The 23,387-nt window shown below is 43.8% G+C and overlaps 1 protein-coding gene across 3 annotated transcripts in view; it reads left to right on the top strand.

The window, feature by feature from the left end:
• The window catches only part of scn5lab (sodium channel, voltage gated, type V-like, alpha b), a 141,474-nt gene that overhangs the window by 66,428 nt on the left and 51,659 nt on the right, over positions 1–23,387 (top strand). For all 3 annotated transcript variants that reach the window (XM_020041954.3, XM_020041953.3, XM_034289385.1), the window contains exons 13-16: positions 1,908–2,025; positions 4,836–5,074; positions 13,914–14,087; positions 14,591–14,947. In XM_020041954.3, coding sequence (XP_019897513.2) covers positions 1,908–2,025; positions 4,836–5,074; positions 13,914–14,087; positions 14,591–14,947 — 888 coding nt within the window. The remainder of the gene's footprint in view (positions 1–1,907; positions 2,026–4,835; positions 5,075–13,913; positions 14,088–14,590; positions 14,948–23,387) is intronic.

Raw genomic sequence — 23,387 nt, 5'->3', positions numbered from 1 at the left:
AGTGGTGGTGGCATTGGCGGAGGTAGTAGTGGTGATGGTGAAGGTGGTGCTGGTAGTGGTGGTGGTGTTGGCCGGGGCTGCCGACACTCAACACAGCAGACATAGTGAATGACCCTGTGGTGGTTCCTCTACCTGCCATCCAGTGAGTGGGTGGTTGCATGTGGCCTCTCACACTGGGGATGTGCGTCACTCCTGTCTGCCAGCCTCCCTACCTGGGACATCAGAGATGTAGACCTTATGTAATCATGGAGGAAGGCGGATTTATGTCAGGCAAACAAGAACGCTTTGATTCGACTCCGTATCCCCTGTTGTCCACATCAAGTGGGTACATACTGCTGTGTGGAGATGTGTGTCTTGTTATATTTGCAGTAAGAGGGGGACTGCTGTTATTCTGCAGATAAGAAAGATAAGACTGATTCTCCTACAGTCCACCATCAGGAAAACATTAAAAGGGGAAAACTCAATCATATTTACAGCGTTTGATATCCTTCCCTGAAATCCCAGTCACATAAAACAGTATATCAGTATGTAACATTGCAAAAACAGGAAATAGCTCCAGGGATGTGCTGGATGGTGTGTGTGATTGTCTTATGTACTGTCACCACCAGGTCTTTAGCCTGAACTATGCCCCTTCCACTGACCCTACATTAAATGAAATGCCCGTCTGTGGAATCAATGTGAAATACATTAGTGTGGCCTTGCCTAAGTGACTGATGTGTTCAGCCATGCCTGAATGTGTGTTTGCGTGTGTATGTCCATAGGTTTGTGTGCGACCATGGGTGTGTGTGCGTCCACAGGTGCATGTAGGTCTGTAGTTGTGTGTGTGTGTGTGTGTCTATAGGTGTGTTAGGTGTGTCTGTGTGTTTCTATAGGTGTGTGTGTGTGTGTGTCTATAGTGTGTGTGCATGTGTGCGCCTACGTGCTCCTTCCCCTCAGATCTTAACGGCCACCTCGGAGGGGGTTTGACTGATGAGAGGATGACAACTGCCGTTCATAGAATAAGACATTTTGGTGCCGCAGTATGTCCTCCCCTCTTTCAGTGACTACTGTGTTTGATTCACTGATTTATTGAGTAGACAATACCCATCGAGACACAAGAGAGTTTGAGGAGTGTTGTTTTTAGCCAACAGATCTAAGTATTATCTGGTAAGAGACTGCAACTCTCTGTCTTTTGTCTTTTTGAGTGGAGTTTCCATGGTAATCTGACAAGTCACATTATTAAATTAGTTGTTATGAAATGGTTATGCAAAGACTGCACTGGAAGGGATACAAATAAAGAGATACACGTTAAAGCTTTAACCCTAACATATAACTCATTTCTTAATCACTTGCAAATCATTTGCATTTCAAAAATACGGCTCACCTTTGTGCCTGCCTCACCAGTAAAACATTCAAAATAACGCCACACACTGCTGTTATTGCGCCCAAGTTATTTCATTATATTAGAGATTAGACATTTTAGGTCTCCATCAGGCACTGAAATCACAAGAGTGGGTGAAAGGTCTTATATGGGCCGTTCTCGGTGACATCACTTCCTGAGATAGGAGGCAATACACTGAGTGTATCAACATTCAGTGTATCAACATGTACTATTATCATGAAGAAAAACATTTTGTGGTACATATTTACAGTGATATATAGTGGCCCACTATCCAGTATGCTTAAGGCAATGACAGAGGCTCAGGCATAATACAAAATACAATTTAAAAAAAGCTTTCAAGTGAAATTCTTCATTGAGCCCACATAGAGCCTGTTAGAGAGTGGAGTGTTGAGCGTGAGGATCCGTGAAGATTCTCTCTGGATGAGGTTTCTCTCAATGCCACCTCCCCCGCGTGACATCACAACACCCTCTATCCCAATATATTGGAGTGTCTTCCACCAATAAACTGATATTGTATCTCTTCCAGGCCACTAACTCCAGCATAGAGTTAAGCACCATGCTGCTGTCTTGCCAGGTGGTCAGAGAAGAACAGCGGAGGGACCGGGCCCTGAGTGCTGCCAGCCAACTCACGGGCGCCTTGGAGGGTAAGTGCCAGGGGCCTCTTCATTCTCCAAAAATATACATGCGTAACACAGTGCATTACGGACTCATTAAACTCTCCTTATTTGAAAGTTGGTTCTTGTGTTTAGTAAATTCAAACTCTCAGGTGAAGGACGTCGTCACATTGTTGGAGCTGCAGCTCCAGTTCCAGCTACTCACCCTCTTTTAATGTGCCAATAATTAAAATGAATGAATCCGGTGTTTGCCCAAGTTCGTTTTAGGACATACTATGAAACCCAGATCATGTTCATTCTAAACCAATAGGAGCTTCCACTCCCTACCTTCAGGCAATGCTCAAACCTTAAATCTCTAGTGGGATGTTCAGCCACCTCTGGGCTTTAGGCCTTCACGCTCCTTCGGGGCAGTTCCCTGATCAATACAGTTAAAACTCTTCTCTGACCTGGCACCTCAATGGTGGAACCAGCTTCCCTCAGAGGCTAGGATAGTCTCTAACTATCTTCAAAAAAACATAATAATACTTAAAGCTGTTCCACTCCCACCACCTCGGTCTGTTGTCTCTTGTTTACTTTATGTTTATTATTTGGTCTATGGTCTTCTTTCTAGTACTGACAGTGGCCAATAACTAATTAATAAATAAGAAGGCACTCACTACTAAACTGTGTGGTTGTTTCCCCTAGCTCTTTTAAAATGTATGCACTCACTGTACAGTGGATATAAAAAGTCTACACACCCCTGTTAAAATGCCAGATTCTTGTGATGTAAATGAATGAGAGAAAGATCATGTCAGAAATGTTTCCACTTTTAATGTGACCTGTAACGTGAACAATTCAAGTGAAATCTTTGAGGGGAAAAAAAATAAAATATTAAACTCACAATAACCTGGTTGCATAAGTGTGCACACCCTTAAACTAATACTTTGTTGAAGCACCTTTTGGTTTTATTACAGCACTCAGTCTTTTTGGGTAGGAGTCTATTAGTATTAGCATTTTGAAATAGCAATATTTGCCCACTCTTGTTTGCAAAAGCGCTCCAAATCTGTCAGATTGAGAGGAGATCTCCTGTTCACAGCCCTCTTAAGATCTCCCCACAGATGTTCAATTGGATTTAGGTCTGGGCTCTGGCTGGGCCATTCCAAAACTTTAATATTCTTCTGGTGAAGCCATGCTTTTGTGGATTTGGATGTGTTCTTTGGGTCGTTGTCATGCTGAAAGGTGAACTTCCTCTTAATTTCCAGCTTGGGTATGGTGTTCTTTGGGTGATGAGCTCCTCCCGGGTGACCGAGCTTCTCACCCTATCTCTAAGGGATCGCCCAGCCACCCTGCGGAGAAAGCTCATTTCGGCCACCTGTATCCGAGATCTTGTCCTTTCGGTCATGACCCAAAGCTCATGACCATAGGTAAGAGTAGGAACGTAGATTGAGCGGTAAACCACGACAGACCGATACATCGACCGCATTACTGCAGAAGCTGCACCGATCCGTCTGTCAATCTCCCGTTCCATCCTTCCCTCACGCGTGACCAAGACCCCTAGATACTTAAACTCCTCCACTTGAGGCAAGCACTCTCCACCAACCTGAAGTGGGCAAGCCACCCTTTTCCGACTGAGGACCATGGCCTCAGATTTGGAGGTACTAATTCTCATCCCCACTGCTTTACACTTGGCTGCAAAACGTCCCACCGCATGCTGAAGGTCCTGGTTTGAAGGGGCCAACATGACAACATCATCCGCAAAGAGCAAAGACGAAATCATGTGGTCCCCAAACCTGACACCCTCCGGCCCCTGGCTGCGCCTAGAAATTCTGTCCATAAAAATGTTTGTTTGAATGTGATTGGTTAATTCTGAACACAGCCACATCCCCTTATATAAGTGGGTAGTGCACACTTATGCAACCAGGTTATTGTAAGGTTTTATTTTTCATTTTTCCCCCTTGATGATTTCAGTTTGTTTTTCCATTGAATTGTTCACATTAAAAGTGGAAAAAGTTCTGACATGACTTACGTATCTTTGTCTCATTCTTTTACATTACAAGAACCTGGCATTTTAACATGGGTGTGTAGACTTTTTATATCCACTGTAAGTTGCTCAGGATAAACCCTCTGCCAAATGATTAAAATGTCAATGTAAACCTACTGTGTAAACATCCCGCAAAACGACTAACATTCCTTCAACCAAGCTACCAAGTGACTTGGCGAGACGCGCTTGGAGGAGATGTCCTGATCGTCTACTCTCCCATGAATTGGGGCAGGGCCATAATTGCAAATTGGACATTGCGATAATTGGGAGGGGATCAAATTTGAATTTAAATGGTGAACATTGTTTTGGGCACAGAAGGTCCTTTAATCTGCTGTTTACGGCCATGAGGTTTGAGGCTAAGCATGTCCTCAGATGTACCCCGTCCATTCCCCTGGACAAGACAGTGGGTGACAGTGCGGAAGAAGCCACAGCGCTAAATGACACCCACAGATAAACACATTAGAGTCAGGTCACACGGTAGGCCTCCCAGCCTCATCCTCACTCTCAGTTGACCTGCTGTTAATATTCATCAGTCTCCGCAGCATGCACCCAGCTAGGCCCGCACGCATCTGGCAAAGGCTAGCTTTACTACCCTCGAAAATACTGCAAATAAATATATATATTTCCTCATGACGAGGACTTTTGTAGATTTTTCATAAAGTTGTGCAAAGCCAAGATATGACAGAAATGGTTCTAAATAGTAAAGTCCACGTGACCTACAGTCTTTTAAACCACAACGGCCAAGTATAATCGACCTGCAACTGGATGTTTAACTGATAGACGCGACTGAGACCCTGATCCCCGTCCCTTCTCTCCGCAGAACTGGAGGAGTCGCGGCAGAAATGCCACCCGTGCTGGTACGAGTTTGCTCACAAGTACCTGATCTGGGAGAGCAGTCCGTGCTGGCTGCGGCTGAAGGCGCTGGTCAAGGTGATGGTGATGGACCCGTTCCTGGACCTGACCATCACCATCTGCATCGTCCTCAACACCCTGTTCATGGCCATGGAGCACTACCCCATGACGGACGAGTTCAACCGCATGCTGTACATCGGCAACCTGGTAGGTGAAGACGCCGGGCCGTTTTGCCAGCATTTGCTGTTGTTTTGTGTGCAACACCCTCTGGGCCTTGAGTCTAGCTGTGCTACTGCCTCATATCGTCACGCTGATTCACAGCCAGTCCTGAATAAAGCTTGGGCCTGGTGGTTAATGGAATTTTACTATGTACCAGTATTGATGCACAGACCAGTGTAGATGTGGACTTTGCCTTACTGCAATGTATTTCGATGTATGCTTTGTTAAATTTGTGATGAAATTAGAAAATTGTGGAATTTGTTCTCTCCGGCCAATTAGAGACTGCTAATAGTTGAGAATTGCTCTTTTGGGTGTGAATATATATTAAAAATATTTTAGATTAATGGTTCCTGGGAGTCAGCATTGGCACTGAAGTTCCACTCACATACATTTTTCACATACAAGGCTCTGTGGGGTGACCAACCATCCTAGAAATCTACACTGTACACCTTGTGGCTAAAACTAATATTTTTCATTAAATCAATTGAAAATTGATGGCTATCTTGGAGAATAGCTATTATGATTATGAAAAAAAAATTATCACAGTTTGTAGAAATGTGATGACAGCAGATGTGTTACAGTAAATTGAGTAAATGCAGAAACCAATGAAAATGCTGAAAAGCATTTGGTGGATGTTTCATTAAAGAGAATGAAGTAATCTGAAGAGAGAAAGCCCTATTAACAACTGTGGAACGACCGGTTCATCTCCCATTAATAGACACTCACAACAACGAGTTAGCAGTCACAGTCAATACGTCCGTGAACCCACATTCCCTGTACTGTACTACTGGGTCTGGGCCTCAATCAAAAGTTGCACCCTATATAGTGAACAAAGTTCCATTTTGGACCCGGCTGTGTTGTTGCTGGAGTTATGTAATTTGCAGTGTTGTACCAGGACTGGTCTATCAAGGAAGTCATTTCAGGCCAACGGTGCCAAAATCAATAGACATTTTCCTCCTCTTGGCTGGTCCCAGTTTTACGGTGAACACTGTGGCTGCTGTGTGTGTGTGTGTGTGAAACATGCTGGCTCGTTCCTCTTCGGACCTGCCTAGCTTTTAGCGGAACCTGTCATTGTGGCCATGTCCACTGTGGCCTGGACTTGCTGCGTGTGGTCGGGTCCGTGCTGGGGACCCACTACAGCCTGACATTAAACACAACTTGTTCTCCCCGGAGGTGGTGCTCTGTTCAGATGGAAGACCACTGTCTCCTTCCTAGTACGGTGAACGGGCAAACAGGGAGGTATGAATGGAGTAACTGGGAGGTGGGGGCAGAGTAACGGACACAGTTCAGGGTAGCAGCTGGTCTGCGTTCAAGGCTCCATTTTGCTGCCCCATGCCCCGGTGGGTCTGGGTGGGTCTCTCTGGGTGGGTCTCTCTGGGTGGGTCTCTCTGAGTGGGTCTCTCTGGGGCCTGAGTCCAACCGTGATATGTGTGTGTGTGTGTGTGTGTGTGTGTGCGTGTGTGTAAATGTCTGCATGCCAGAATTAGCGTTTCCATGCATCCCCAGTTGTTCCGTAAGTTGTGTGATTTTAACTGTTTCTTAGATTTTCTATGACTGGTGGCTTTGGTTACACCACGCAGTGGTAGAACTCAGAATTCAACGCGGCCGTGGCTCTGTACATCGCCGTGGGTTTCCTGGCCTCTCTTTTTGACTTGGCAACTGGGAAGATACTCTTGGTGTGTTGGTGGCTGGCTGGGTCTGCGTGCGTATCGTGTGAGTGCATGTGTGTTTAGATGTGCATGCCTGTATATCTTCACACGCCATGGTTCTGACCACAGCCTGCACACACCCAGATTTTACGGCAGCAACCCCTCCTTCCACTCCGGGGGGACGGATGTGAGCGCAAACCTCTGGGTCAGCCCATTAGACAGGCACATAGCTGGTATTTACTTCTTTTTTTCCCCCTCTCAAAGCGCGCCCACTCTGCACAGCTGTGTGTCTCTGTGTGTGAGAAGGCAGGAGTGTGTTCGGGGTGGGAAAGTGACAGACATGTTGCCTGAGGCAGTGTTTCGTGGATGCGCGTCCCCTCATGGGGATTCAGCAGACAGGCGTTTCAGACTCTCCGCTAACTCGCGCTGTATTTGCACGGTTGGACGATGAATGCACATTTGCATTCTTTCAGTCCTTTGGGGAAGGTTCACTGGTTTGAAGACATACTGTAGGTTTTTGATATCCTCACTTTGTTTTGCGAAACTAAGGTATGTTTACTGGTTCAGAGTTCTTCAATACAGTAAAGGCATAGCCACTAACATTTCTGGTTTTATTAGATTTTATACGGAAAATGGAACGGTTGCATCTGAAATGGCATCCAATTCCCTGTAGTGTACTTGTATTTTTTTCCAGAGCCTGGTTAATAGAGCACATCTGCTCTGGGGAACAGAGTGCCATTTCAGTGTTTCACTTAACCTATTCAGTCTTAAAGGTGTGTGTGTCTGTGTTGTGCGAGCACCACTTACCCTGATAAGGCTAGACATCACACACAACCCGACCACTTTCTTACCCCCTACCACTGGAGATGTGAATCATATTGCCAGGATGCCGCGACACGCTCGGACCAACTCGTCAGGATTACTCAATTACCATATCAGCCTTGGCATCCAGAATGCTTACTCATTACTTTGGCCTGACATAAATAATTTCCCAGCATGGCCTTTGTGTCCTACGTGCCATCCTACTGCTGATGTATTGCATTCATTTTGACCTGAGTCCCGTTGACCCTCGTCCGAAGTAACGCACTAAAGAGGGAATAGGATGCCATTTCTGACAGGCTTAATGCTGCGCTCCGACTCGGTTCTTATTTAGCCACCCCTTTTTTAGTGCCAACTTGTGTTAGTACAATGTACAGTGCCAACAAAGTGTTAGTACAATGTGCAAAACCTTATCTGAATGAAACACATTCCTAAAACAGATTGAATTACTCCTGTTGACCCTACTCACTCAAAACATATTCACAGAACATTAACAAGTAGCATTTGCATTCCAATAAAGTTCTTGTGATGAGTTGTAATGCCGTTCCAATCCTAAATGGAACATGTATTTCCAAAGTAATTGAGACAAAAGGTACAATCAAAAATGTTTGTCTTTGCTGAAGTCAGACTTGATGAAAATAGGATTGAATTACACTGTACAGGCATCCTTCAGCGCATTAATGGTGTGTGCATTTCCAGGAGTGAAACGAATGTACCCAAATGCTGTGCCACAGACTATTCAATGAAATGCAATTATTATGAACTTGCACGCATTTCTCTGTCGCTGGCTAACATCAACACCATCAGCGTCATCCTGAAGACATGGAATAATTGTCCCCCACAACCTACGACTTGTCTACACTGTAGACTGACCATTCTTGTTGTACAAACTCATTTGTTCTCCTCCTCTGGGGCAACGCCACGTCAAACTGGTCACATGATCGCTGTGAAAGATGCAGGCATGGCGTTATTGCTCGCAGGAACCCCCCCCCCCCCCATCACAATAAACAGAGAGGCTCATCCTCAGAGCCTGACAGCGTAATAACACTATGATTGTGAAGTACCTTGTCATCAATAACGAGCTGTGTGCCGAGCTTAATGAGCCCCATGTAAATGAGAATGGACACACTGGCACACGGACCAAGGCATGCTGGGAGACGCGCACGCACACACTGACACTCTCTGACACTGGGCCACTCCAGGCGACTAAAAGTGGAGGCGTCAGTCCCAGTCAATATCCCAGTTGTAATCACACAGTCCCACTCACTCAGCCACTCTCACATTGTGTGTGTGTGTGTGTGTGTGTGTGTGAACATGGATTACAAGTCTAAACAGACTCCGGATCAGACCCTTTCAAGAGTCCCTTGTCGTAAGATCATCAGTGGACTGGTCACCACAAAGGCTACCCAGATGTGCCCTCTGAGCTTCCGCCTTGTTGCTCCGCTCTCCCTCTCACCTCCCACCTCGTCTCTCCACTCTGCTCCCATTGTCACCTCCCACCTAGTCTCCCAGCTCCATTCGGCTCTCCCCCTCACCTCCCACTTACGGTGGGGAGAACAGGTATTTGATACACTGCCGATGTTGCAGGTTTTCCTACTTGCAAAGCATGTAGAGGTCTGTAATTTTTATCATAGGTACACTTCGACTGTGAGAGATAGAATATAAAATCCAGAAAATCACATTGTATGATTTTTTTATAATTAATTTGCATTTTATTGCATGACATAAGTATTTGATCACGTACCAACCAGTAATAATTCCATCTCTCACAGACCTGTAAGTTTTTCTTTAAGAAGCCCTCCTGTTCTCCACTCATTACCTGTATTAACTGCACCTGTTTGAACTCGTTACCTGTATAAAAGACACCTGTCCACACACTCAATCCAACAGACTCCAACCTCTCCACAATGGCCAAGACCAGAGAGCTGTGTAAGGACATCAGGGATAAAATTGTAGACCTGCACAAGGCTGGGATGGGCTACAGGACAATAGGCAAGCAGCTTGGTGAGAAGGCAACAACTGTTGGCACAATTATTAGAAAATGGAAGAAGTTCCAGATGATGTTCAATCTCCCTCAGTCTGGGGCTCCATTCAAGATCTCACCTCGTGGGGCATCAATGATCATGAGGAAATTGAGGGTTCAGCCCAGAACTACATGGCAGGACCTGGTCAATGACCTGAAGAGAGCTGGGACCACAGTCTCAAAGAAAACCATTAGTAACACACTACGCCATCATGGATTAAACCACGCAAGGTCCCCCTGCTCAAGCCAGCGCATGTCCAGGCCCGTCTGAATTTTTCCAGTGACCATCTGGATGATCCAGAGGAGGAATGGGAGAAGGTCATGTGGTCTGATGAGACAAAAATAGAGCTTTTTGGTCTAAACTCCACTCGCTGTGTTTGGAGGAAGAAGGATGAGTACAACCCCAAGAACACCATTCCAACCGTGAAGAATGGAGGTGGAAACATAATTCTTTGGGGATGCTTTTCTGCAAAGGGGACAGGACGACTGCACCGTATTGAGGGGAGGATGGATGGGGCCATGTATCGCGAGATCTTGGCCAACAATCTCCTTCCCTCAGTAAGAGCATTGAAGATGGGTCGTGGCTGGGTCTTCCAGCATGACAACGACCCGAAACACAGCCAGGGCAACTAAGGAGTGACTCTGTAAGAAGCATCACAAGGTCCTGGAGTGGCCTATCCAGTCTCCAGACCTGAACCCAATAGAAAATCTTTGGAGGGAGCTGAAAGTCTGTATCTCCCAGCGACAGCCCCGAAACCTGAAGGATCTGGAGAAGGTCTGTATGAAGGAGTGGGCCAAAATCCCTGCTGCAATGTGTGCAAACCTGGTCAAGAACTACAGGAAACGTATGATCTCTGTAATTGCAAACAAAGGTTTCTGTACCAAATATTAAGTTCTGCTTTTCTGATGTATCAAATACTTATGTCATGCAATAAAATGCAAATTCATTACTTAAAAATCATACAATGTGTTTTTCTGGATTTTTGTTTTAGATTCCGTCTCTCACAGTTGAAGAGTACCTATGATAAAAATGATAGACTTCTACATGCTTTGTAAGTGGGAAGACCTGCAAAATCAACAGTGTATCAAATACTTGTTCTCCCCACTGTAGTCCTCCCGCTCCTCACCCATCCTCACCTCCCACTTCGTCTCCCAGCTCCATTCCCACTCCCCCTCACCTCCCACTTTGTCTCCCTGCTCCGCTCCCGTCATCACCTCCCACCTTGTCTCCCAGCTCTGCTCCTCCCCTCACCTCCCACCTCGTCTCCCAGCTCTGCTCCTCCCCTCACCTCCCGCCCGTCTGTCACGTACTCCGTGTCACATCTCGGATCACGTCTCCCAGGAACAACTAGCAGAGGCACTTCTGTAGCTGCAAGGCGTTAACACACACAGATCACAGAAGCACGTACACACACACACACACACACACACCCAAAATGCAGACCTGTCAGCCCCATCAGCTTTTACGACACAGAAAGAGTGTGGCCTACCTATCTCCACAGGGGTCCGGTCAAAGGAAAAATACAACAACAACAAAAAAAGATGGTGGCTAAACATGAAAGAGATGAGGATGCTTCCAAAACAGCTTCTGAAAACTGATATCATAAGCAGATTTCACCTTAACAAGATTAGTTGGGACACAGGAACCAGCTCGCCGTGTGCAGTATAGGCTGGGAGTCCTAATTCAATATAAAAGAAAGCTACCAGTCTGAAGTCTGATTATTATTATTGACATTGCATTAACTGTCTAGTTTGATGCTGTGGTCCCCGATACTCCATGAAGCTAAACTCCCAGACAGGGACTCCATCAAAGGTGCGCTGTTGACAAGTGACCTGAGATTGTCGTTAAAATCACATTCGCACTAAACGCTGCGGAATAGCTTGATGTATTACCCTGGTTGAGTGGTTTTGCAGTGGTTCCCAACCTTTTCCCCTTTAGGACAACCAACAGAATTTTGCTCTTGTCTGAATACTCCCGCGTGTTTATTTTACAAGTAAGCTTATGGTGTCATGAATGTTTTCAAGTACTCCCTGCAGTCCTAGTGTCCTGGTTGGGAAACCACTGGTCTACAGAACATATTTTATTTCAAGACATTACTGGTCAGTCCTTTATGTTTATAGTGGAAACATAAACACCTGAATTACTATAAATTCAATGTTAGTCATTTAGCAGGTATTTATGTAGAGTGTTTTAATTAGGATATAGTGCATTGGCTTTTATTTGGGTGAGCACAAAAAAACTACAGTATCTGTTTTTTCTCAAAGTTTGTACTGAGTTCAGATGTAACCTACTGACTCTCATTAGAGGGGGGTTAGCAATAAAACTGACACGCAATACAGACAAACCAGATAATGGTACAGCTCAGATTGCTGACCTAAATTATATTTTCTCTTAATTATTTCATTGAAAACATAAATAGATGTGCTCATTGGAAACTCGTTGTCCCTCAAATATATAATTAAATGGTTGTTTGGCGATTTCGAGCATAGACGTGGCACAGGTCAAAACACCTGAAAACATGACGGGTTTTATTGACAAGATAAAAAGAGCTGGATGGAGCTACCTACGATCCTCTGATGGCAGCTTCTCATTGTTGGTGGCTCTCTGAGTGTTCAGAATCAGAACCACACAGAGCCTTTACTCCGGCAGTCCACAAGCACCCCTTTCATTCAGGTTGCCAGCCATGGTTGCCAATGCCCGCACTTACGTATTTCAAAACAGGCTGTCAAGTTCAGTTCTGACAAATTGTATTAATCATTAGGCTCAACATCTGTCAATGAACCAAGTTTTAATTTATAAAGCCTTTTATACAAGCAGGTTTCCACAAATTTCTTAGAAAATCGAAGGGCAAATAATATGTTGTAGAACAACAGTAGCTATGGAAAACTCTCTAAAAAGATAAGAACCTATTAAGAAACCTAGAGAGGTGCCAGGCTCTGGGGGGTGTCCAGTCCTGCTGGTGTCAGGTGAATAATAAAAGAGTACATTACCCCTTTTAAGGCCAAATCATTAATCAAAACACTGAAATATTTTATGTCAAAACCACGCACTCCTCAGGGGCAAATGTACCTGGCCTTGATAAACTAGATTTAGAGTAATCACAGTTGTCATTAGGGTAAAGGTCAGATCCTCCAGATAAAATGTAAATGTCATTTGGCTTTTAATAGGCGCGCGATAATAGGTTGAGACAAAAATAGCAAGGCAAACAGGTGGGCCGTGGACAGCAACTGCAGGAGTCATCGGGAATAATCAGCAACATGACCAGGTGGACTTTGGACTTACTGTGAGAGCGATAAGGCCAGGTAGTCCTGAGTGGTGGTCCTAGGGCTCAGGTCCTGAAAGGACAAACAATCTTTCCCTGTGAGGGGACCTAGACTTAGTTTGTGGGCGGGGGGCAACCAGGCAGGAAATCGCAATGTCCACTTTGACAAGCAGGAGTCCCAGACAACCGAAGTGACATTTAGCAGATCATTCCATGAAGATGAAACTCTGTAATGGAAAGCCCTGCTGCGGGCTGTTTGTTTAGCTATGTTATGCATTTGTTATACATTGTGTTCCTCTGCAACATAGCAGGTGATTTCACTATCATTTCACATAGGTCCTTAAACTCTGCAAACACTTATTGCAAAATGATCTATGGAATGACCATTTAAAAATATGTATTTATGTTATCTTAATAAAAACCGCCAGGCAAAGAATGGCATGGGCTTCAGAGATAAACAGCAACCCAACCCAAGTCTCTACCAATGTTGACAGGCTTGAGTGGAGTGATATGATACATTTTTTCCCCTCTTGTACAAATACTGGCAGCCTTATTCTTCCCTAGTTGAAGTTTATTAAGTGTGTTATTGAGAGTTGTAGAGAAGAGCGTCTTAAAAATATACAAGAGAATCTTTATCCCTGAAAATGACTGGAAGGGCATTCCACAGGCCAGGACCCACACAACTTGAAACCCTGTCACCTGTAGTTTTTAGTCTGCTGTGGTGAAGCTGAAAGCAGGTGGACCTGGAGGTGTGAAGTGTGCGTGTGAAGCAGGAGAATAGGACCAGGTCAGATAGATACTTGGGTACAGAGTTGTGGATGGCCTGGTAGTAGTGAGACAGGATTTTAAAGTTAGTGTTTGAGTTAGTGGAGGTTGAGCAGCAGTGGACTGATGTGCTCATGGGGTTCCACAGGGATAACATCAGTAGATTGGGAGCCAAAGCGACATAGTGCAGTGCGTCGCGTACAAGGGAGGCAGGGGCCTGATTCTGACTCTTACCCAGTCTGAAGTGTCCTACCCCCGGGCTAAGCACTTCCTCTCTGATTCTGTCTGTGTGTGTCTGCATTTTCTAGGTATTCTCTGGGATCTTCACCGCTGAGATGGTCTTGAAGATCATTGCCCTGGATCCATACTATTATTTCCAGCAAGGCTGGAACATCTTTGACAGCATCATCGTGTGCCTCAGCCTCATGGAGCTCGGTCTGTCCAACGTAGAAGGACTTTCTGTTCTCCGATCCTTCAGACTGGTATTTAAGCATTAAGCATGTCACCCCTCAGGCCAGTCTGTCTCTCCTGTGCTGTCTGTCTATCTCTCTCTCTCTGTGTTTGTGATGGTTGTCGGGAGAGATGTATTCATTATTATTTTATTATTTATGCTGGCTGCTCTATTTGACAGTGTGACTGGTTGGGATTCTCTCTCAGTTCTTTGGTACATGAATGCAAACACAAAGTCTCATTTGAAGGAAGTCCTTCAAAACAGTTACTTAACCAGCCTGATTTATTAAACCCCTTTTTACCATAGCCCATTTACAGAATTATTAGAATTTCAGTACTGTAGTCACTTTTTTATTTTGAATTGTAAAATATGACATATACATTTTTTCAATAATTTAATAATGTATTCAGCATTAAGCATTCCAAATTCCAGAAATAATTAGCATCGCCTTTATTCATTGAGTAAATTGACTTGACCAGGACAAAGATAAGCAATGGCTCTCACTATATCTCCCTTCCATACCCCCGTCCACAGCTAAGGGTATTCAAGCTGGCCAAGTCATGGCCCACCCTGAACACGCTGATCAAGATCATCGGCAACTCTGTGGGCGCCCTGGGCAACCTCACCCTGGTGCTGGCCATCATCGTCTTCATCTTCGCCGTGGTGGGCATGCAGCTGTTTGGGAAGAACTACCAGGACTGCGTGTGTAAGATCTCCAAGGACTGCACCCTGCCCCGCTGGCACATGAAGGACTTCTTCCACTCGTTCCTCATCGTGTTCCGGGTGCTGTGCGGCGAGTGGATCGAGACCATGTGGGACTGTATGGAGGTGGCCGGGCAGCCGCTCTGCATCCTGGTCTTCATGCTGGTCATGGTGATCGGTAACCTGGTGGTGAGTCAAGCTAAGTCGAACTTTCCCAATGTGTTCCTAGTGTCTTCGGTAATTTCGTGAAACGTCAGTTTGCGTGACCGAATATTTAAACCGACATACGTTGTCACGTTCCCTGTAAACATCGGGAGACCTCGTTCCGTAGATACCCTCTGTTTTCTGGGAAGCTCCCCCCCCCCCCCCCCCCCCCAAAAAAATGGCAACATTCAGAAGGAAAATTGTGTCATTTAATCTGAAAATGTTTTGGGGGAACAAAAGGTTGTTCCATTCACTTGTGCTCAGATTCTAGGAGACCACAGACATTTTGTGTCTCTGTCAACAAGGCCGCTGTGGTGGTATGGCTCGGTGGGGGGACGGCATGGTGCCTGCATGCGTGGTTGGTATGAGTGACCCCCCCCCCCGCACCTTCCAATGGTTCCCATATCTTCCATCGTTGGAGAATTTGGCACGCCGGCGTGTGGTGTGTGGGGGCTTGTGTAGGCGGCAGGGGACACACAGACAGGTGCTGGAGTTTCCACTGGCAGCGCAACCGCACACAGCAATACGTGCTGGGGTTGTTGACACATTCTCCCGAAGCCGATGCAGGAAGTAAACCCACAGCTTTGCCACCGTACGCTAACCTCCGGCCCGGTGGACAGCCATTCTCCTGGGTGGAGTGGTACTCAGGCTTTACGGTGATTCCACGGTGTTCTCTCCGTCTCAAGCGCTGGCCTCTTTCGCCGCATGTGCCACTTCTCTTCCCGTCTGCAGGGGCGGGCGAGTGACGAAGCTACAATTACCCAGCCAAAAAGCGCACTTGGATGTTATCTTTCTCTGAGGTGTCACCCCCGGTCTGTCAGTCATGTCGGTGCCTGTAATTTGCTTACGCACTTCTGTTAGACGCCTCCTCCCTCTCCTTTTTGCTTCTTGCTCCCTCCATCTCCATCACTGCTCTATCTCTCCCCACCTCATCGCCTCTCTTTGCCGTCCTCCTCCTTTCTCTGGCTTATTTGGGCAGTGTAGTTGAATGAGGCCGGTTGAGAGTTAGAGCTGCCTGGCCGGTAAGACGCTGTGCTGTGTAACATAACGTGGTTGCCAAAGTCCCATGGGGATATTTACTGGTCTGCCAAAATGTCTGATCAGGGAATGCATGTAAACACCTTCACATCCATGACTAAGCATTTCTAGTTGATTGCTTAGCATCTTGGGATAAATAAAGGGGAAACTGATTTGATGGAGTATTGAATTGATATTCTATATTATTTCTGTTTGCACATGTGGAAAACCTTGTCTGTTAGTGTTTGCCACTAGAAATGTCACTGATCTGCTCCTTCATTCCTCAAGGTAAGCATGCTCTTGTCGCAGATTTTTTATTTGTAACTAAATGAGTGCTTATAATAGTATTAGGGACTTTAGATAAGCTTCTTAGCCTGGGACTCAATAGAACTTAGCCTGGGACTTGACAGAACTTAGCCTGGGACTCAGCAGTATGTTGACACCAACAATAGTATAAAACAAAAGACCAAAAAAATTGGCTGGGGGCATCCAAAGGTGTTCCCCTGTTATTTCATTAACTCAATGAGCTGACAATTAACCGTGTGAAGATTTTGCTTGGGGCTCCCCCGTTGCTTTTGTTAGAGAGAAAGCATGTAAGAGGTAAAGAGATTCCTTGAGTTTCTTGTTTTTAAAATCCTTTGACCCCAGAGTGTGTGGGTAGCACGAACAGAGGTCATTACGCCACCGCCTGCCTCTGTCATTCCTGGCAATAACCTTCAGAAGCTGGCCGACTGGACACTGGAGAGAGAATCCAATGCTCTGCCCAGGCAGCTTACCAAGGTAACCCTACCCCCAGCCTACAATATGTGGGCCAGTGAGGTTATGTCTGCTGTGGGGTCTTGGCCTGGCAGACTGAGAACACATGCAGGGAGAGTTCCCTTCTAATCACCTCTTTTCATCTCGACGGCCGTGTTACCTTACCAGGCCTGCGCCTCTCATCTCATCCGCCTTTGACATGGAAAGGATGCTTTGACCACACACGGTGAAAAGGGAAACGGGACGTCAGTGTGTGTGTGTGTGTGTGTGAGTGTGTGTGTGTGTCTGCTGGTCTTGGAGCTTCAATCAGCGCAACAGATGATGTTAGCAGACAGGCTCCAGGTCTCTGCACTGGTGGAAGCTCAGCTACTAATCAGCATTATTCAAAGAAGGTCGAACCGCCTAGTAACTGGAGAGCTGAAAGTATACTCGTTATCTGATTAGCTTATAGTCTGATGTGTGTGTGTGTGTGTGTGTGTGTGAGACAGCCTTGCACGGGGTCTGGTTCCTCGATCTGTCATCCTGGTTGAGTCACATTATGTCAGCGGTGAGCGTGCGCTGAATCTTTTTCGGCATGAAAGAAGCAAGGCATTCACCATTACGAAAACGTTGAGATCTCTAGTACATTATGGGAATTGGACATGTTTATTGGCCTATGTAGAGGTAATTGGAGGTAACAAGATCACATCGACTACATACAGTATGCATGTATGCGAACACTTAGGAGGATATCTGGTTCCACGGGCTGTCCCCCCTGCTATGAACATTGGTAAATGTTTGATGACACATTTGATTGATGTTCTAGTATGTATCACCATCATTTATCACCAGTTTAGCTGAAAGAAAGGGAAGAGAGTGAGTTTCAAGGTCCCTCATCAGTGAGAGTTAAATGACCCCCAAACACACACACAAACACACACACACAAACACACACAATGCCCTGCAGTCCTACAACTGACCCAGGCTTATAAATTAACAGGACTTCTGAATGTATTTGCGTCTGCGATAGTCTTTCATTACTGATACACCCAAACCTGATCACTGCAATAAAGGCCTGTCAGGAATTGAACAATTGGTGTAACAATTTCATTTAAATAACATTTAGATGTAAATATATTTTTGTAATTACACATGCAATGAAGTGGTGTAATGCTCACAAAGCCTACCAAGAAGTTGAAAACATGCGCAACTAGTGCCTTGTCCTGTCAAAATATGTTATATTGCTTTGGGGTAACAGGGCTAGATAGATTGGCTGTTTTTACCTTGTTACATATTTAGTATTTATTTATTTATTTGAATGAAATTAATTTTGATGTTAATGAAACAGTAAGTGACTGTAGTCACCTGGATTTAGATAAATCCTGAGAATATCAACAGTTTCATTGTTTTCAGGCTTGTACCAAGCAAAAGCAAAAGCAAGCTAGTCCACCTATAATGGAACAGAACATTCTATGATCACATTTTGTAGTTTGCCCCATTCATTAAAAGCTTATTTGACATGTCAGATTGTGTTATTGGAAAAAGACCCAAACTAAACAAGGCATTCCATAGCTACAGTGTTATTGTGGACTAACACGATGAATTCCTTAGGTTTGACAGTCATGGAAAGTTGCATGCTGACAGTGTCACTGAGCCAGCAAGTCCGACTTAATACGAAACGAAAGGGAATAGGGCTGGGGATAACCAGTGCTGCACGTAAATCATTGAATATGTTCCAGCGCAGCGGATGAGTGTATATTGTATGTTATACCAAAAGCTAGCCGGCTTACTGTAACTGTAGCTGTTGCTGAGTTAGCGAACGTGAGATTACACAACCTGTTTGACTCATGGACATGCCTTCGTGTTTTGACCAATGTAACTGGAAAGAGTATCTCTGGGGACAATGATCCACCCAAGCCCGAAAATTTCCATTTTCACCCGTTTAAACTGCTAAATGTTTTATGTCTGACTCAAATATCGCTATGTTTCATTTCTCTAAATAAAAGTATCAGTGTAAAAACAGTGTAATTCTACTGGGGTACAAACCACTTGCACTTTGTGTGCTGCTCTGGTTGGCTGCATCCCTATTCTCCGTTTTCTTTCGATATATATTTTGACTGGATGGCTCAGCAAAATTAGCTAGCTGATATAAGTTACAGTGGGTATAGAAAAGAATCACCCCCCTTTAAAATAATCACATTTTGTTGCTTTGCAGCCTGAAATGAAGACAGACACCGTTTTGTTTCATTCAGCTGTATTTACATCCAAGTGAAAGATATAACACCAACATGTCAGAAAATAATAAAAAAACAATCACTGAGTTGGAAAAAGGATCACCCCTGTGTGTCAGTATTTTGTTGAACCACCTTTTGCTTTAATTACAGCCTTTAGTCTGTTGGGATATGTCTCTACTAACTTTGCACATCTAGACGTTGCAATATTTGACCACTCTTCTTTGCAGAACTGCTCAAGTTCAGTTAAATTTGATGATGACTGTTTGTGGACTGCTGTCTTCAAGTCATTCCACAGATTTTCAATGGGGTTTAAGTCCAGGCTCTGACTAGGCCATGCAAGGACATTCACCTTTTTCTCCTTCAACCACTGTGTGGTCAGTTTTGCTGTGTGCTTTGGGTCATTGTCATGTTGGAAGGTAAATCTTCTTCCCATTGACAACTTTCTGGCAGAGAACAGCAGAATTCCCTCAAGAATTTGACAGTATTTTGCCCCATCCATTTTTTCTTCTATCCTGACAAGTGCTCCAGTCCCTGCTGCAGAGAAACAACCCCATAACATGATATTACCACTTCCATGCTTTACTGTAGGAATGGTGTTATTTGGATGGTGAGCTGCATTTGATTTTCGCCAGACATATCGTTTGGCGTTGAGGCTAAATAATTCAATTTTAGTCTCATCTGACCATAACACCTTTTTCCACGTGGCCTTAAAATCTTCAAGGTGTGTTTTGGCAAAGCTCAGTCGTGACTGCATGTGGCCTTTCTTGAGGAGTGACTTTTTTCTTGCAACCCTCCCATACAAGCCACATTTGTGTAGAATTTGTGATATTGTTGTGACATGCACAGAATGACCACTCTTTGTCATGAATTCCTGCAACTGCTTCAGAGTTGCTGTAGGCCTCTTGGTAGCCTCTCTGACCAGTTTCCTTCTGGTTCTTTCATCCAGTTTGGAGTGACGTTCTGACCCAGGGAGGGTCAGTGTTGTACCAAATACCTTCCACTTCTTAATAATAGATTTCACTGTGCTTCTAGGCACTGATAAAGCCTTTGAATAAAAATTGTTTCCATCTCCTGACAAATTTATCCCGGAGATCTTTTGACAATGTCTTGCCACCCATAGTTGATTGTTTTCTTCAGTTGCACTACCAAGGACTGAAATGCTTCAGGAAAAGCTTGTTTCATGCTGAGCTAATCAAAATGACCACAGCTGATCACAGTTGAAAGTCAATTGGCTTTGTGTGCTATTGAGAAGGTGATTAACTATACCTGGTTGGGTTTACAAGTCATCTTTAGGTGGGGGTGATTCTTTTTCCAACTCAGTGATTCTGTTTTTTTATTTGTAATTTTTTTGGGGTATTATATCTTTCACTTGGATGTTATAAGTTGTAAATACAGCTGAATAAAACAAAAATACTTTTTGTCCGTTTTCATTTCAGGCTGCAAAGCAACAAAATATGATTATATTAAAGGGGGTGATTCTTTTCTATACCCACTGTAGCTAGCTAATGTTACAACTCCTTTAATGCATGCTAGTTTTCATGTTGTAAATGTAAAATGATACAACATTACATTCTCATTATATTCTCATTGCTGTAATTTTTTGACCTTGGCAAAGGACAGAGCAAATTCTGGAGCAATTAGCTTTAACTGTCTTACAGAATGACACATATTTGCAGCCTTTGGTTCTATACGAATACAAAAAAACAAATGGAGGGGTATTTCGGAAAAAATAACAAACACATTTCTATTGATAACTACAGTAGCAAATATTTTTAAGTGTTAAGAATGGTGAGTCACATTTGTAGGAAGGAAAAGTGAACCTTTCTATTTATTAAATCCACATTTAGAAGCTACCAGAGATTTCTCATGTAAATCTGGTTCAGTTTTCTTCTTCTGTTTGTCTCTAACCTATTTTCTAACCATACCATCGCATTTGTAAAATAACTGCACTAATGCTTTCCATCATTCAAAATATATTATATAAAATTCTGCATGGTTTGGCAAAAGTGACGGGGATGCTGGGTATGTTTGTATGTGAAGGTGGGTGGGTGTGTACAAGAATGTGTGTGCGTGAGATTGGGCATTTGGTTGCAGTTTGATATTCAGTTGTCACAACACTCTGTGCCTGGACACAGACGACAGGGTTTCAGCCTATTTTTTGATTCTGAAACAGCTTCAAATGTCAAATCAAATGTCAAATGTCAAATGTTGTCAAACAAAACATTCAGATTTCGTTTGGCAAGATATCCTAAAATATCTGCGGTCAAAGGTGTTGGGTGGTTGTTCTTGGATGACTCAGGGCTAATAGCTAGACAGGGTCAGGATATAGCATAGTGTATGGATGAGTTGGTCAAATACCACGGCATGAAAGTGGACTATTTTTGTATTTTGCTCTTGACATTTTGACAGTTTCTCTTTTCTGTCAACTAGCCATTGAGAATAGGTGAAATGAAAGTAATATTTGTTCCAATTCTGCTGGTGCTAAATATTACATTTTTAAAGCTGTTATTCAGCTTTCTCTTAATTGTACATTAAAATGAATACAGCCTGATGTGATCTTAAGAATTTTCTAGTCAAATCTCCCTGCAGTTTTGTCTGCTTAAGTACAAACTGCCCGGTTCAAGTGTGTTTTAACAGCAGTGATGGACAGAGGATTCGGTAAAAAATGATTGAATGTGCCACTGAATTCTTAATTATCCCATTATTATTATTCCACAAAACTTTCGACATCACGTTTCCATGGCAGCCAACAGTATGCTTAGGATGGACTAACAGAGATAAGCTAGCTATGGAGGAACGTTACTGGATATTACTCAGGGGGGATGTGGGGCACTACACTACAGCCAGATGTTTTTACATTACAGAGGAGTCATCATCACCTAGTTTCTACACATTTTGTGTTGTAGACTTAATTTACAATTGATTAAATACAATACAGCAATATCGCATAATGGCAAAGGGAAAACAAGTTTTTAGAAATGTGTGCAATTTATTGAAAATAACAAAACAAAATTTCATGTGCATATGTTTTCAGATCCTTTATTGGATACTTGTTAGAAGCACTTTTGGGAGTAATCACAGCTTCAAATATTCTTATTTGGTTAGATGCTCCCCTACTCTGTCAAATTGGATGTGGAATGTCAGTGAACTGCAATCTTCAGGTCTCCCCACAATTTTTTAATTGGGTTCAAGCCCAGGCTTCGGCTGGGCCACTCAAGGACATTCACAGACTCGTCCCAAACCCGCTCCACCATTATCTTGGCTCTGTGCTTCGGGTTGTTGTTGTACTGAAAAATGAATCTTCGCCTCAGTCTCAGGTCCTCTGCGCTGTGTATCATGTTTTCTTCAAGGACTTTTCTGTATTTTGCTTAATCCAGACCCTTCTCGAAGTCCCTGCTTCACCATAGTGGTGGTATTATGGACTGGTGATGGACGGTATTTTTTCTTCGTCAGACTTGGTGCTTGGCAGTATGGAATCATATGAATATGTTTCATTGAAGGTTAAATGGGCCTAGATAAGTGAGAACCACAGAATAATCTGTGTTTAGTTTCTCTCACAGTAGGTCACAGTCTGCCAACCTCAGGAATGTGAAATGTTTACATTGACCATTTGGCATGGGGGTTCTTTATGGTTCTGGTAGAAATGTGATCTGTGCTATGTAGACACGTCCTCCAATGTATGTAACCGCTAGCAACCATATTTACAGTGGGATCGATTGAACATGTAACATCAGACAACTCTGCTGCGGTGCTTTTAATAAAGTTTCTCATTCTCCCTTGATTTTTGACCGAGTACGTTCTTACTAAGGTAACCACTATAGGAACAATATATTCCAACATTGGCATTCAGGGCTAATAGTTGGATTTCAGTGTCATCAGACCACATAATCTTTTCACTCATCCTCTCAGTGTTCTTCAGGTTCAAGTTAATATATAAAATGTAAAGAAAAACAGAACGCAATGATGTGCAAATTATTTAAACCCTATATTCAACAGAAATAGTGCAAACACATCATAGTTCTAGAAAGCTGGGACAGAGGCAACAAAAGACTGGAAAAGTTGTGTAATGCAAAAACAAACCTGGTGAAACACTTCACGACTAAATAGGTTAATTGGCAACAGGTCAGTAACATGATTGGATACAAAAAGAGCATCCCAGAGAGGGGGAGTCTTTCAGAAGTAAAGATGGGGAGGGGTTCACCACTCTGTGAAAGGCTGTGCAGGCAAATAGTACAACAATTTAAGAATAACGTTCCTAAATGTAAAATTACATTTGGGGATCTCATCATCTGCAGTACATACAGTGAGGCAAAAATATATTTAATCCCCTGCTGATTTTGTATGTTTGCCCACCGACAAAGAAATGATCAGTCTATAATTTTAATCGTAGGTTTATTGGAACAGTGAGAGACAGAATAAAAACAACACAAATTCAAAAA

The sequence above is a fragment of the Esox lucius genome, chromosome 21 (assembly GCF_011004845.1).
Source record: "Esox lucius isolate fEsoLuc1 chromosome 21, fEsoLuc1.pri, whole genome shotgun sequence".
In the NCBI taxonomy this organism is placed as follows: domain Eukaryota; kingdom Metazoa; phylum Chordata; class Actinopteri; order Esociformes; family Esocidae; genus Esox; species Esox lucius.
Note: the sequence above shows the minus strand (reverse complement) of the source record. Positions and strands in the feature narration are given on the sequence as shown.